The sequence below is a fragment of the Hyla sarda genome, chromosome 11, assembly GCF_029499605.1.
Source record: "Hyla sarda isolate aHylSar1 chromosome 11, aHylSar1.hap1, whole genome shotgun sequence".
Lineage (NCBI taxonomy): Eukaryota > Metazoa > Chordata > Amphibia > Anura > Hylidae > Hyla > Hyla sarda.
In genome coordinates this window covers 12,777,438-12,791,903 of record NC_079199.1, presented here as the reverse complement: position 1 = coordinate 12,791,903, position 14,466 = coordinate 12,777,438, and the positions used below count along the sequence as shown (strand labels likewise).

Here is a 14,466-nt window from a genome sequence, read left to right as displayed (position 1 = left end):
GGGAAAAGATTTAGTTTACTATCTTCACCTTTTATCCAAATGGACAATAATGGTGCTTTATTGATGGCTCCTTTGGCACAAAGCACCCAGTGCAATTTTGGATTTTACATGACAACACTTTTATGTCTAACAACCCTGACGCTGAACCCCCCAAGGATTCTTTTGGATATATATTTTATTTTTTTAATTTTTTTCTTCCTCTATTGCACTCATTCCATCCCAAAGGGGGTATATACTATAACAACCAATTTTGTGGCAGGTCTATATAGCTGTAGACTAATCAGCCCCCATCCTTCCTTCCCAATGGGCATTGCTAACTTTTGCAATACCCCAAATTTCTGCAACATTAAAAGCTTAAAAGCTAAGTCTTCACGGCCGTTGTGATCTGACCCATTTACCCGTCGGCCTGTTTTGCACCAAACAGACCCTAAATGGTCGTAGCACATCTGACACCGCTGGGTCTCGACGGGTCCCATTGACTTGTCGGGTGTCCGGTATTTTAATGAAGTTGAGTGGAGAAAAAAGACCGAATATGCAGTAATTTTTTTCTCTGCTCGACTCCTGTCCTTCAGATGGACTGATCACCATAGCTCCCTTTACAGGTGCACAACCGCCATGTAAACAAGGCCTTAGGCTTCTTTCACACTACAAAATGACTCCGTTTTCGAAGTTCCGTTAGAAAATCGGCAGTAAAACGGTAGTTACAAAATCCTATACGGCCGTTAGAAAATCCCATTATAGTCTATGGGATTTTTCTAATAGCCGTTTTAACCCGTTATAGCCCGTTATTAATAACGGCCATTATTTTGTGACGGAAGATAGTAACGGGAGAAATTGTTTTACTGCCGATTTTCTAACGGAACTTCGAAAACGGAGTCATTTTGTAGTGTGAAAGAAGCCTTAGAGGTAAAATGCACTGGGGCAAACCACCTCTATGTGCACCCCTGCTCAGCCATATTGTTCCTCATTGCAACCGTTATCAGTTGCAAACATATTGCATTTGTGCTGCAGGCACTAAACAATGCATGCAACCCCAAGATGCATTATTTAATATATTAAAAGACACTACCATAGTTCAGCTACATATGATGTTGGAGCATGCACACTATATCCAGTAATACAATGAAGTCGTGTATACAGCACCACCCAGTATGTGTCAGCACAGTGTTGCAGTGCAGGACGAGTTCCCTCCCCCTCCCTGATGACACAATGCACGTCTGGAAGCTTCGGCTTCTTCATTCTTCTAGATGCAGACTTTTCCAGAATGCGGCTTCACGTGGTATAAAAGCAGCCGGGGACGCAGCACAAGGCAGTCAGTTCTGAGAGACAAAGAGCACGGAGCTCAGTTTCCCCCATACGCCTAAAGACCGGGAGAGACTGCAGCCTATTCACCCAGGATACAGCGCTTCACCCTGCATACTGTTATTGCTGCTACCGGAGCGAAGGACACCGTTGGGAGCGGACGCGATCGAGAACTTCATTTTGCACAGTAGAACGCGGACGCGATTGAGAACTGCAGTTTGCACAGTCGAGAGAGGACACCGTGCAGTTTTTGGGGAACAGTCCACAGCGGATATACAGTAGAGCAGGTAAAGGGGCATCTGAGGATATCATGATCTGTGGCACAGGGATTGGCACAGCATTTACACACACATTTACCCTAATTATTTTACCCTAGTCCTATATATTTGGATAAAGTAGCTAAAGCAGAGGTTTCCAATAGGTGAACCTCCAGCTCGGTGTTTCCCAACCAGGGTGCCTCCAGCTGTTGCAAAATGACAACTCCCAGCATGCCCGGACAGCCGAAGGCTGTCCGGGCATGCTGGGAGTTGTCATTTTGCAACAGCTGGAGGCACCCTGGTTGGGAAACACTACTCCAGCTGTTGCAAAACTACATCTCCCAGCATGCCTGGACAGCCATCTGAGTTCTTTTACCCTATCCCTATATATTTGGAATTTGGATAAAGTAGAAAAAGTATCTAAAGCAGAGGTTTCCAAAAAGGTGAACCTCCAGCTCAGTGTTTCCCAACCAGTGTGCCTCCAGCTGTTGCAAAACGACATCTCCCAGCATGCCAGAACAGCCGAAGGCTGTCTGGGCATGCTGGGAGTTGTAGTTTTGCAACAGCTGGAGGTGCCCTGGTTGGGAAACACCACTCCAGCTGTTGCAAAACTACAACTCCCAGCATGCCCGGACAGCCAACTGAGTTGTAGTTTTGCAACAGCTGGAGCTTCGCAATTTGGAGACCACTATTCAAAATAATTAGGGGGGGAGAAGTAGCCTTTTTTTTATCACTATAGTGTATGAAACAGTAACTGTAGTTACAATAAATACTGATTTTTATAGGGATGTTAAAATTACAGCAAAATTCCTGTGTATGTTCTATGAATACTGTGATAATATATATTGGATACATTGTATCGGTTTGTTGCAGCCTTGACTTAGATATGTGACACATTGTAATATTGTGTAACGGTCTGGATTCTTGCCTAGTCTGGAAGGTTCTTTAACCCTGTAGTTACTGTCATAGCAAGTAAGAATTTTAGAGGTTGTTAAAAAGATGCCCTAATGCAGAGACCCCACCCTGCAGGGGGATAGGGGATAAATATCTGATCGCGGGGGTCTGAGTACCGGGACCCACCCCCAAATCAACCATCTCCCCACGTTCTCCTATACTGCGTCTCTGTTCTCCGCCATTCATCTCTATGAGAGAGCCGGAGACGCACTAGAACTCGTGTATCCCACAAAGATGAATGGGGGGCGCATGCTTCGGAGATCAGACGTTTATCCCCCTATCCTTTTGGATAGAGGATAAATTGTTCTACATGAGACTTCTCCTTAAAGATTTCCTGTAGTGCCACCATAGGAAAATGAATGAATGTTATGCATGGACATGCTAGAGCAGTGTTTCCCAACCAGGGTGCCTCCAGCTGTTGCAAAACTACGACTCCCAGCATGCCCGGACAGCCTTCGGAGGCAAACGCTGTGCTAGAGAGATGCTGTGTCATTCAGTAATGCAACGTTACCTAAAGGCTTGCTATTGGTACAGCAGGCGTGTCTGGCAGTGCCGTTTTTTCAGTTGTGTGAGTCATAGGATGCCAGTTATCAGGATGGGCGGTGCTCACAGGTCCCGCCATGATGACAAGGTTTAATTCCCAGCTTTGTTAACTCTTTAATTTTCAGGATGCCTGAAGACACCAGAGTCATGGAGGAGGAGGTGGAGACTTTTGCCTTCCAAGCTGAGATCGCTCAGCTTATGTCCCTGATCATCAACACTTTCTATTCCAACAAGGAGATCTTCCTGCGAGAACTTATCTCCAACTCATCCGATGTAAGTTGGCATAAAAGTAACTATATTTAGTGGTCTGAGGGGATACAGATACAGATATCAAATATATATTCCTCCTGTGTGCCCTTGTAGGCAATGGCCTACTAATGCCTCTGCATAAAAATCCCTAAACCTATATGTATATGTGTATATATATATATATATATATATATATATATATATATAATATAATTTTTTTTTTTTTTTTACTACAATTTCTCTCAGGTTGGTAGAGGCTTTATAATGAGGCTTTAATGCCAGTCCTCTTTCTCATGAGCCATTCGAGTCATTCTACCCATCATTATTAAAGGGGTACTCCGCCCCTAGACATCTTATCCCCTATCCAAAGGATAGGGGATAAGATGTCAGATCGCCGCGGTGCCGCTGCTGGGGAGCCTCGGGATCCCCGCTGCGGCACTGCGCTATCATTACAGCACAGAGCGAGTTCGCTCTGCACGTAATGACGGGCGATACAGGGGCCGGAGCATCGTTACGTCACTGCTCCGCCCCTCGTAACGTCACGGCCCGCCCCTTTCAATACAAGTCTATGGGAGGGGGCCGTGGCGGTTGTCATGCCCCCTGCCATAGACTTGCATTAAGGGGATGGGCCGTGATGTCACAAGGGGTGGAGGCATGACGTCACGCAGCTCCGTCCCCTGTATCGCCCGTCATTGCGCACAGAGTGAACTCGCTCTGTGCTGTAATGAAAGCGCAGTGCCACAGTGGGGATCCTGGGGATCCCCAGCAGCGGCACCGTGGAGATCTGACATGTCTAGGGGCGGAGTACCCCCTTTAAGAATAATTGCATATTCCAAGAATAACAAATGACTGTGTTTTGCTAGAATATGCCTTCACTTGCTAGTAGGGAACTTAACTATACATGCACAGCACCTGGTACTTAAAGGGGTACTCCACCCCTAGACATCTTATCCCCTATCCAAGGATAGGGAAATAAGATGTCTGATCGCGGGGGACATCCGATGCACGGAGCAAACTTCACTTTGTGCCAGATGACTGGTGATGCGGGGCTGAGGCTCATGACGTCAAGACCATGCCCCCTCAATGCAAGTCTATGGGAGGGGGTGTGACGGCTTTCACGCCCCCTAACATAGACTTTCATTGAGGTGGCGTGGCCATGACGTCATGGAGCTGCACCCGACACTCTAAAGGCGGGACCTCTGTGATAAGACATCTTACCCCCTATCCTTTGGATAGGGGATAAGATGTCTAGGGTAGGGGCAGAGTACCCCTTTTAGAAAAAACCAAGGGTAGGGGCTTCAGGCACCATATCCCTTTTATACTCGCAATTGATGGACATCCCACAGATAAGATGCCTTAACTTTGCAAGCAATACACTTTGAGTTTCATTGCGTATCTTAGTTGCCATACTGATCACTGTAAAGTAAAATAAATATATAGTGACTTCGTATACTAAAGTTATTCTTAGTTACTACTTGGCTTATTCCAATTTTCAGGCTCTGGATAAAATCCGCTATGAGAGTCTCACTGACCCCAGCAAACTGGACTCTGGCAAAGAGCTGAAGATAAGCTTGATCCCTAACAAGCATGACCGCACCCTGACTATTATTGACACCGGCATCGGGATGACCAAAGCCGATCTCATCAACAACTTGGGCACTATTGCCAAGTCCGGAACCAAGGCTTTCATGGAGGCTCTGCAGTCTGGAGCGGATATTTCTATGATTGGTCAGTTCGGTGTTGGTTTCTACTCGGGTTACCTTGTAGCCGATAAAGTGGTCGTGATCACCAAGCACAATGATGATGAGCAGTACGCCTGGGAGTCTTCAGCCGGAGGATCCTTCACTATCAAATCTGATAATGGTAAGTTCCTTATCCTTGAACATTATTTAGTCATCTGTGCACATTCCTTAAAAATAACTCAGCAGTGATAAATGCTTGTACTGTGGTCCTTCAAGTTACAATATTATTGGTTCCAGGACGACCATTGTATGTTGAGACCATAACTCTATGGAAACCTGGTAATTGGCTTTGAAGGCACCAAAATGTCATCCAAAAAATAGGAAAAAGTGAGGGTTAAACAAAAAGTAGATAACTAATATAGATAAAGCAAATCCTTACATATAAAAATAAGGATCTGCTGGGAGCTGTAATCACTGTCTCTGTAGAGGACAGGAGCTTCTTCAGGGTCCTGTACAGTACAGTGTCCTAAAAAAGTAACATGGAGCCGCCCTCACCTGGTGTCCAAAGGAGCAGCTAACCCTGGTACAGTTAAGGAGTAGTACAGAACATGTTATACCTTCCTGTACTGTAGGGGGCACTACCAGACACCAGTCAGTGCATGCACTTCAGTAATGCCCATTCTGATTGGTCGGTTCTTCCGGCTATTGACATGTTTCACAGATCTGGACTGTCTGTACATTGTATGTTGAATATGGCTTCAAGTCCAGAAAAGACCATTGAATTTTGAAACTATAGTATGTTGAGGGATCAGTGTATAATTAGAATATCTTTTATTTTCAAGGTGAACCCCTTGGCCGTGGCACAAAGATTATTCTACACATGAAAGAAGATCAGACTGAATACTTGGAGGAAAAAAGGATCAAGGAAATTGTGAAGAAACATTCCCAGTTTATTGGATACCCCATCACCTTGTTTGTAAGTAATGTCTCCTATTATCTACCTTGTTTTACCATCCACAAGACCCTAAACGCAATAGGCTCTTTCTAAATTTGGGCTGTCTTGTGTTGTACAGGTTGAGAAGGAACGTGACAAAGAGATCAGTGATGATGAAGCTGAAGAAGAAGAAGCGAAAGAGAAAGATGAGGAGAAAGAGAAGGAAGAGAACGATGAGACTCCTAAGATTGAAGATGTAGGATCTGATGACGAAGAGGACGAGAAAAAGGAAGACAAGAAAAAGAAAACCAAGAAGATCAAAGAAAATTATATTGACCAAGAAGAACTGAATAAGACCAAACCTATCTGGACCCGCAACCCCGACGACATCACCAATGATGAGTATGGAGAGTTCTATAAGAGTCTCACCAATGACTGGGAGGACCATCTGGCTGTCAAGGTAAGTTGAGATCTCATCCATTATCAAGTGTGTTCAACCTGTTTCTTTTCTAAACTACTTAAATATCCAAAGGTGAAGGTAGACTATTTTGGACATCCAACTAGTTATCTTTTAAAATGCTAATGTGGTGATTCTGATTATAATTATTTTTATTTTTTTATCCCAGCACTTCTCTGTGGAAGGCCAACTGGAGTTCAGGGCTCTGCTGTTTGTGCCCAGGCGGGCACCCTTCGACTTGTTTGAGAACAAAAAGAAGAAGAACAACATCAAGCTGTATGTGCGCAGGGTCTTCATCATGGACAACTGCGAGGAGCTGATCCCAGAGTATCTCAGTAAGTGGCAACTATTAACAATTGGAGCTCCAGGGTACAAATTAGGTTATAGGGCAGACTGGCATTGGCATGAAAGGTGAACAATGCATTGGGGAGAGAAAAAGGCTATTGACACTAAAGCGCAGCTATAGGGGTGCAGAAGTAGCAGTCACACACAGGCCCTTATTCCTCAGAGGGCCTTAAAGGGGAACTCCGCCTCTAGACCTCTTATCCCCTATCCAAGGGATAAGATGTCTGATCGCGGGTGTCCTGCCGCTGGAGACCCCACAATCTCCCTGCTGCACCCGGCGTTTGTTTAAAGCATCAGGTGCAGCGCCAGAGGCTCGTGACATCACTGCCACCTCTGCTTGTGTACTCACGGCCACGCCCCCTCAATGCAAGTCTATGGGAGAGGGCGTGAGGTCCGTCACGCCCCCTCCCATAGACTTGCATTGAGGGAGTGTGGCTGCGATGTCACGAGCAGGTCACGCAGCAAAGTTTTCTCCGTGCACCAGATGTCTGGGGTGCCGCAGCAGAGATCGTGGGGGTCCCCAGCGGCAGGACCCCCGTGATCAGACATCTTATCTCCTATCCTTTGAATAGGGGATAAGATGTCTAGGGGCGGAGTACCCCTTTTAAAGGGGTACTCCGCTGCCCTGCTACCGGAGCTCCGCTCCCCAGTGTGACCGCCATCACGCCCCCTTCCCATAGACTTTCGTTGAGGGGGCGGGCGTGACATCACGAGGGGCAGCCCTGAATACGGAAGCCCCCACACAGCGTTCGGAACAATAAACTTCCGTATACTGGGGAACGGAGCTCCGGAAGCAGGACAGCGGTGTACCCCTTTAAGGGTCCCTGTCATATAAGGAGACCTCAGTAGTTTACCATAGGTGGTGTCCCTGTTACATTAGGTTGCAAAAATTAGCATTTACACCACTAACCAAACCAATTCAAAATATCCTAACACTAGAATAGGGTTGCATAATATCCATATCTTTTGCTATACTGGAAGGAATTATTATTAGGTGTAACACTACATGTCATTCCATTAAGCCATCGTATTTATGTCGTCTGGAGATAAAACCTCTTAGGGAACAGGAGTTGGAACGGTCTCAGACGCATTAAAATGACTCCTATCTTCCTTGTTCTGGGGGGAACTGAAAATTAAACTTGCGTTGCATCTTCCACAGATTTCATAAAGGGAGTAGTGGACTCGGAGGACTTACCCCTTAACATCTCCCGTGAGATGCTGCAACAGAGCAAAATCCTCAAAGTCATCCGCAAGAACCTGGTGAAAAAGTGTATGGAACTATTTACTGAGCTGGCAGAGGACAAAGAGAACTACATGAAATTCTATGAGCACTTCTCCAAAAATATCAAGGTAAGAGGGCGCAGGGAATATAGTGGCGTATAATAAAATGTTTTGTAAATTGCTTGTTTGGTGATGGTAACGTTTTAAGGGGAAATGCCATAGACCTTAATTTTAAAAACTGAATTTTATATCCGCCATGTTGCAGCTTGGAATCCATGAAGACTCCACAAACCGTAAGAAGCTTTCGGAGCTCCTGCGTTACCACTCCTCAACTTCTGGAGAAGAGATGATCTCCCTGACCGAGTACGTGTCCCGCATGAAGGAAAATCAGAAACACATCTACTACATTACAGGTAAGAGCTGATCTACTGAGATTGAAAGTGGTACTCCGCCCCTAGACATCTTATCCCCTATCCAAAGGACCTATCCAAAGGGAACTCCCACGATCTCTGCTGCGGCACCCCAGAAATCCGGTGCACTGAGCGAACTTAGCTCTGTGCCGGAAGACTGGCGATGCGGGGTGGAGGCTCGTAACATCATGGCCATGCCCTGTTCGAGACTTCATGGCCACACCCCCTCAATGGAAGTCTATGGGAAGGGGGCGTGATGTCCGTCAAGCCCTCTCCCATAGACTTGCATTGAGGGGGCATGGCCGTGACTTCACAAGCCTCTGGCGCTGCACCCAACTCTCTAAACGAAAGCTGGGTGCAGCAGGGAGATCGTGGGGGTCCCAAGCAGTGGGACCCCTGCGATCAGACATCTTATCCCCTATCCTTTGGATAGGGGATAAGATGTCTAGGGGTGGAGTACCCCTTTAATATGAGGCCACCAAGTGTTTCCTGACATCTGTTTAGTGTCCTCCCTTACTGATCACCTTGGTCTTGTTCTTTGCAGGAGAAACTAAGGATCAAGTGGCTCATTCAGCCTTTGTGGAAAGACTCAGAAAACATGGCCTAGAAGTGATCTACATGACCGAGCCCATCGATGAGTATTGCATCCAACAGCTCAAAGAGTTTGATGGAAAGACTTTGGTCTCAGTGACTAAGGAAGGGCTGGAGCTTCCAGAGGATGAAGAAGAGAAGAAGAAGCAGGAGGAGATCAAGGCCAAGTTTGAGAACCTCTGCCAGATCATGAAAGAGATATTGGACAAGAAAGTGGAAAAGGTATGTCCTCATTCTATTGTCCATAAGTCAACTTCACATACTTTGCCAAATTTTGTCACTTACACCGATGTCTATTATGATTCCAGGTGATCGTCTCAAACAGACTGGTTGAGTCCCCTTGTTGCATCGTGACCAGCGCCTATGGGTGGTCCGCCAACATGGAACGTATCATGAAAGCTCAGGCTCTCCGGGACAACTCTACAATGGGCTACATGGCAGCCAAGAAACACCTAGAAATTAATCCTGACCATTCCATTATTGAAACACTAAGACAGAAGGCAGATGCTGACAAGAATGACAAATCTGTGAAGGATCTGGTTATTCTGCTCTACGAGACTGCCCTCCTGTCATCTGGCTTCAGCCTGGAAGACCCCCAGACACATTCCAACCGCATCTACAGGATGATCAAACTTGGCTTGGGTGAGTTCATGGTTCTCTTCCCAATATAAGAAATTATGGAAATTGTGTAGAGGTGTCAGTAACTGATTTTCTTATGAGTCATAGAGGGCCTTAAAGGGGTACTCCACCCCTATACATCTTATCCCCTTATCTAAAGGATTGGGGATAAGATGTCTGATCACGGGGGTTCCGCTGCTGGGGACCCCTGCAATCTCCCTGTGGCACCCGGCATTCGTTTAGTGTCGGGTGCAGCGCTGGAGACTCGTGACTTCACGGCCACGCCCCCTCAATGTAAGTCTATTGGAGGGGGCGTGATGGCTGTCACTCCCTCTCCAATAGACTTGCATTGAGGGGGCGTAGCCATGATGTAACGAGCGGGGCGTGACCGTAAGATCACAAGCTTTCGCCCCACATCGCCAGTCACAGTGCATAGTTCACTCCGTGCACCAGATGTCGCGTGCCGCAGCCGAGATCACTGGAATCCCCAGCGGCAGGACCACCGCGATCAGACATCTATGTCTGTGTGGTTTCAGCAATATTGTTTGTGAATACTTTATCAATGTAGTATTCTAATTAGACATTAGAAGTAACTGTATTAACCTTACTCTAAAGGAATTGATGAAGATGAGGTTCCTGAAGAAGAGACCACAAACCCAGTCGTGGAAGAGATGCCGCCTCTAGAGGGCGACAATGATGACTCCTCCAGAATGGAAGAAGTTGACTAAGAGCATGGACTATATAGGGGCAATGTTGCCGAAAGATGTGAATATTTTTGTACAATATCCTGTCCCGGGAGGGGATATTATGAGAAAATGTCACTTTTGCACATTCCTTTTCTAATGTGTTATTTATTTTATTGTATAATTTGTTCCTATGATGCACCTACAGTCTTCCCAGCTGGATCTGTTCTATTACTAATAGTTCATATGTTCAGGAAACATATACTGTCTGTAAAGGTGCCGCTATATAGTCATTGTAAATACCACAAGCCAAATCTGCGTTGGTTTATTATACAATCGAATGTAAAGTATCAATTGTTTGCACACAGTCAGAATTTTCCTTGCATTTTTTTTTTTATAATAAAAAAATCCTAAATTGGTTACTTTGTGGTTATTTAAATGTTTAGGTTTAATATACTTTGGGAAGATTAAAAAAATAGAATAATACTGTAAGCACACTTTTCCTTCTATGAAAGTTATAATAAAAGCAACTCTTTTTAGGTGTATACAGATTCTATGCAGACCAACGTGTCTCCATGGTTACAGACTGCAAACAGACCCTGTGTGTTGTCTGATTCTACAGTCATGTGATACTTCCCTGATTTCTGCGGATCACCTCCTTAGCTCTGTAAAGGTATCCAGGGGCGGACTGACTGGCCAGTCCATTTGGACATTGTCCGAAGGTGCGGACGGGAAAGGGGCACACTGTCAGCCGCTTGTCATAAAATTATTATTATTATTTTTTTTTAATAGCCGGGCTGTTAGTTATTCCTCTCCCAGATAGCCACTTAAGCGGCTACCCTTTAAGAGAACCGCAGTGGCTGCCTGGGAGAGGCGCTTAGGTCACGTGAACTTCACATCGAAGTGCAGCAGCGCCGGAGTTCACTGCTGCCACCAAAGATCAGTGTGCCCACCTTGCTTGTCCTCAGTGTACAGAACCCCGCTTGTCCTCAGTGTACAGAGCCCTGCCGAAGTACCCTGATCTCTGTCGGCTTTCTCAGTTGGCATCTGCATGGACACAAAAAAACAGGCTGGCCAGGTGGGTGGCTTATGGATTGTACAGTTAGTTGTCTGTATCGTCTACCTGCCTTTTACCGCTCCCTACATGATGGCACAGTCTGAGATATAAGTTTTATATGTGAAATATAACTTAGATCTGACTGCTGTCATGTAGGGGGCAGTGAAAGGCAGATAGAAGATGGAGTAGGCTTCCCAGCAGCGCAGAGTATTTCAGACAGTCTTCCTCACTACAGTTCCCTCCAGAAATACTCTGTGCTGCTGTGCTATTTCTGTAATAAATCTCAGAGGCCTCAGCCAAGCAAGAGGCAAAAAAGGTAAAGTGTGTGACTTATAAATGGACTAGTTGCTTCTACCTGCCTTTAACCGCTCACTATATGATGTCAGAGATGAGTTATATATCTGACTGAGCCATCATGTAGTGAGCGGTGAAAGGCAGGTAGGTACTCAGGTGGAAAACTTTTTTTTTTTTATTATTTTTTTCAATCAACTGGTACCAGAAAGTTAAACAGATATGTAAATTAGAACCAAAAAACTAAATGTAGCCCGGACCTTCTAGGTGAGTGTATAGAAATGATCGTGCTTCAATAATATTCAACAATTTATTAAGATGATAATGTGAATAAAATTGGGTACTTCTCACAGGGCCCTTGTGAGAAGAACATACATAATAAAAGCAACCTAACAGTATAAATTATGCATAAGATAATTATAACAATAATACTGGCATAAATTGGCTTCTATTTTGTAGCAAAAATGGGAACTGTACAAGACAAGCAAGTTAAGCGAAACTTGTTAATGGATGAATTTGCTCTTATGGATGTTCAAGGTGGATGTGTCCTTTTTGCATGCAATATCAGACAGTTTGTGACAATTACAGATTATGTTACCGGTCTTTATAGTAGTATCCCGGGCAATAGATGTTATTCCCACAGTGCCTGGATGTCTGTGATGCACTGGGTCCTCTGTGCAGCCATTCCAGATGTGGGCGGCTCGGTCCAGTGAGGTCCGGGTGAAGGCGGTGGCAGTCACTGGTGGCTGAGGCGCTGGCAGGCGCCGATGATCACAATGGTGCCAGAGGACTGCTGGCGCTGGAGATGGTATATTCCTCACCGCTAGCTGGTTGGCGCTCGGGACCATATGCTGGATGCAGAGAGCTCGCCTCGTGTTGCCGGTGTCAGACGTCAGCTGTGGTCAGAGCCGGGATCACTGCACCGGAGTGGATTTGTGTTGCTGGACCGGGCAAACAGCGAAGTAGGGGCGCTGATGATGGTACAGTTCATAAGAGGTAACCGGCCTTGGTATATGGGCACAGTTCTCAAATATGATATGCCAGTTGTGGTAATATGCCAGTTATTATGCATAAACAACTAATATGTAAATTTACTTTTTTTTTTTTTTTTTTTTAATCCTTCCAGTACTTATCGGCTGTATACTACAGAGGAAATAATTTTTCTTTTTTGGATTTCTTTTCTGTCACAACCACAGTGCTCTCTGCTGACCCCTCTGTCCATTTTAGGAACTGTCCAGAGCAGGAGAAATTCCCCATAGCAAACATATCCTGCTCTGGACATTTCCTAAAATGGACAGAGGTGTCAGCAAAGAGCACTGTGGTTGTGACTGAAAAGAAATCCAAATAGAAAAGAATTTGCTCTGTAGTATACAGCCGTTAATAGGTACTGGAAGGATTAAGAATTTTTAATAGAAGTAATTTACTAATCCGTTTAACTTTCTCGCACCAGTTGATTTTTAAAAAAAAGTTTTCCACCGGAGCACCCCTTTTAAGGTGAGTGGAGGCTGCAGCCAAGTTGGACTGGGTATTACAGACAGATCCCAAGTTGGCACAAAAAGGAGGATAGTTCAGTGTTTTTAGGCGCTTGGTGTAGTTGAGGTGATTGGTATTGCCATCCCTCAAAGTACACCATAGCCTCAAGCGCACTGCACCCCCTATTCCTTTCTATGGCAAATATATATATATATATATATATACTGGGCAGGGCAGGGCAGAGGTGGGGCCAGGGGGGAGTTTTGCTGGGGGCCCTTGCTTTATTTGGTCCGGGGGCCCTGAGTGGTGTCAGTCCACCCCTGAAGGTATCAATAGTCAGAGCAGGTCAGTTATTCACAGGTTATATATATCTGAGGAGACTTCACTGCCTTTTAACACTGTAGAGAAAACAGGCATTTAAAGTAAAAAAAAAGCAACACAAACTCCAATAGCAAGGTGTAACTAGAGCCACTCCTGACGCACAGGTGAATACAGCTTAAAGGGGTACTCTGTGCTCAGCATTTGGGACAAACTGTTACCGAACGCTGGAGCCGGCGCCGGGAGCTTGTGACGTCATAGTCCCGCCCCTCATGACATCACGCCCCTCCCCCTCAATGCAAGTCTATGGGAGGGGGCGTCACGCCCCCTCCCATAGACTTGCATTGAGGGGGCGGGGCATGTTTGTTCCAAACGCTGAGCAGCGGAGTACCCCTTTAATGCAGAGGTGGACTGACAGGTTGGGCACTGCCTGGGGGCCCGATCCTGAGTGGGAGGCCCGCAGCTGCCAGTCCTAAATCTCCCTCCTGCATCTTGCAGAACCTGCTCTGTAACTATTGAATGGGGAGGCTGTGGATCATGTGACCTGTGGGGGCGGAGCTGAAGGTCCTATGGAGCAGCCGGGTGCCTGGGTGAGTTCTTCCTGCAGGTACTGATGTGAGGTGAGTGTATAACAGTGTTTTTCAACCAGAGTGCCTCCAGCTGTTGCAAAACTACAACTGTAATTTAGCAACAGCTTTGTTATTGCACACTTATTGGACACTGGTCTATTGCATGGAAAGTGTCACAGGTGTGTTTCAATGGGTGGGGTGGGAGAAAAGAGACCTCACACTTACAAACAAGGAATCATGGGACTTGTAGTTTGAGGGAGTGAACTCCAACGGGAAATAGCCAGTTCACAAAAAGATAGCAGCAGCATTATGGTAATCTCACAACATAGCCATTTTTGCCCCAAGAACGGATCCTTCCTAAGCATGTACATTACTGTATGGCAGGTACGTACGAAAATCATCTTATGGTGAATAACCCCTTTAAGGCAATATTTGATCCAGGGGCATAACTGTAGAGGTAGTGGATGCACCCAGGATCTGAGGGTCCCCAAAGGCCCCTCTGCCACATATGA

The 14,466-nt window shown here is 45.8% G+C and overlaps 1 protein-coding gene across 1 annotated transcript; it reads left to right on the top strand.

Moving 5' to 3' along the window:
* Positions 1-1,237: 1,237 nt before the first annotated feature.
* Positions 1,238-10,665, top strand: LOC130295565 (heat shock protein HSP 90-alpha-like). The gene is made up of 11 exons (XM_056546416.1): positions 1,238-1,589; positions 3,182-3,329; positions 4,802-5,168; positions 5,830-5,963; positions 6,061-6,381; positions 6,548-6,713; positions 7,883-8,073; positions 8,210-8,357; positions 8,899-9,167; positions 9,254-9,587; positions 10,179-10,665. The coding sequence occupies exons 2-11, from the start codon at positions 3,183-3,185 to the stop codon at positions 10,289-10,291; spliced, it is 2,190 nt and encodes a 729-aa protein (XP_056402391.1). The 5' UTR covers positions 1,238-1,589; position 3,182; the 3' UTR covers positions 10,292-10,665.
* The last annotated feature ends 3,801 nt before the right edge of the window (positions 10,666-14,466 follow it).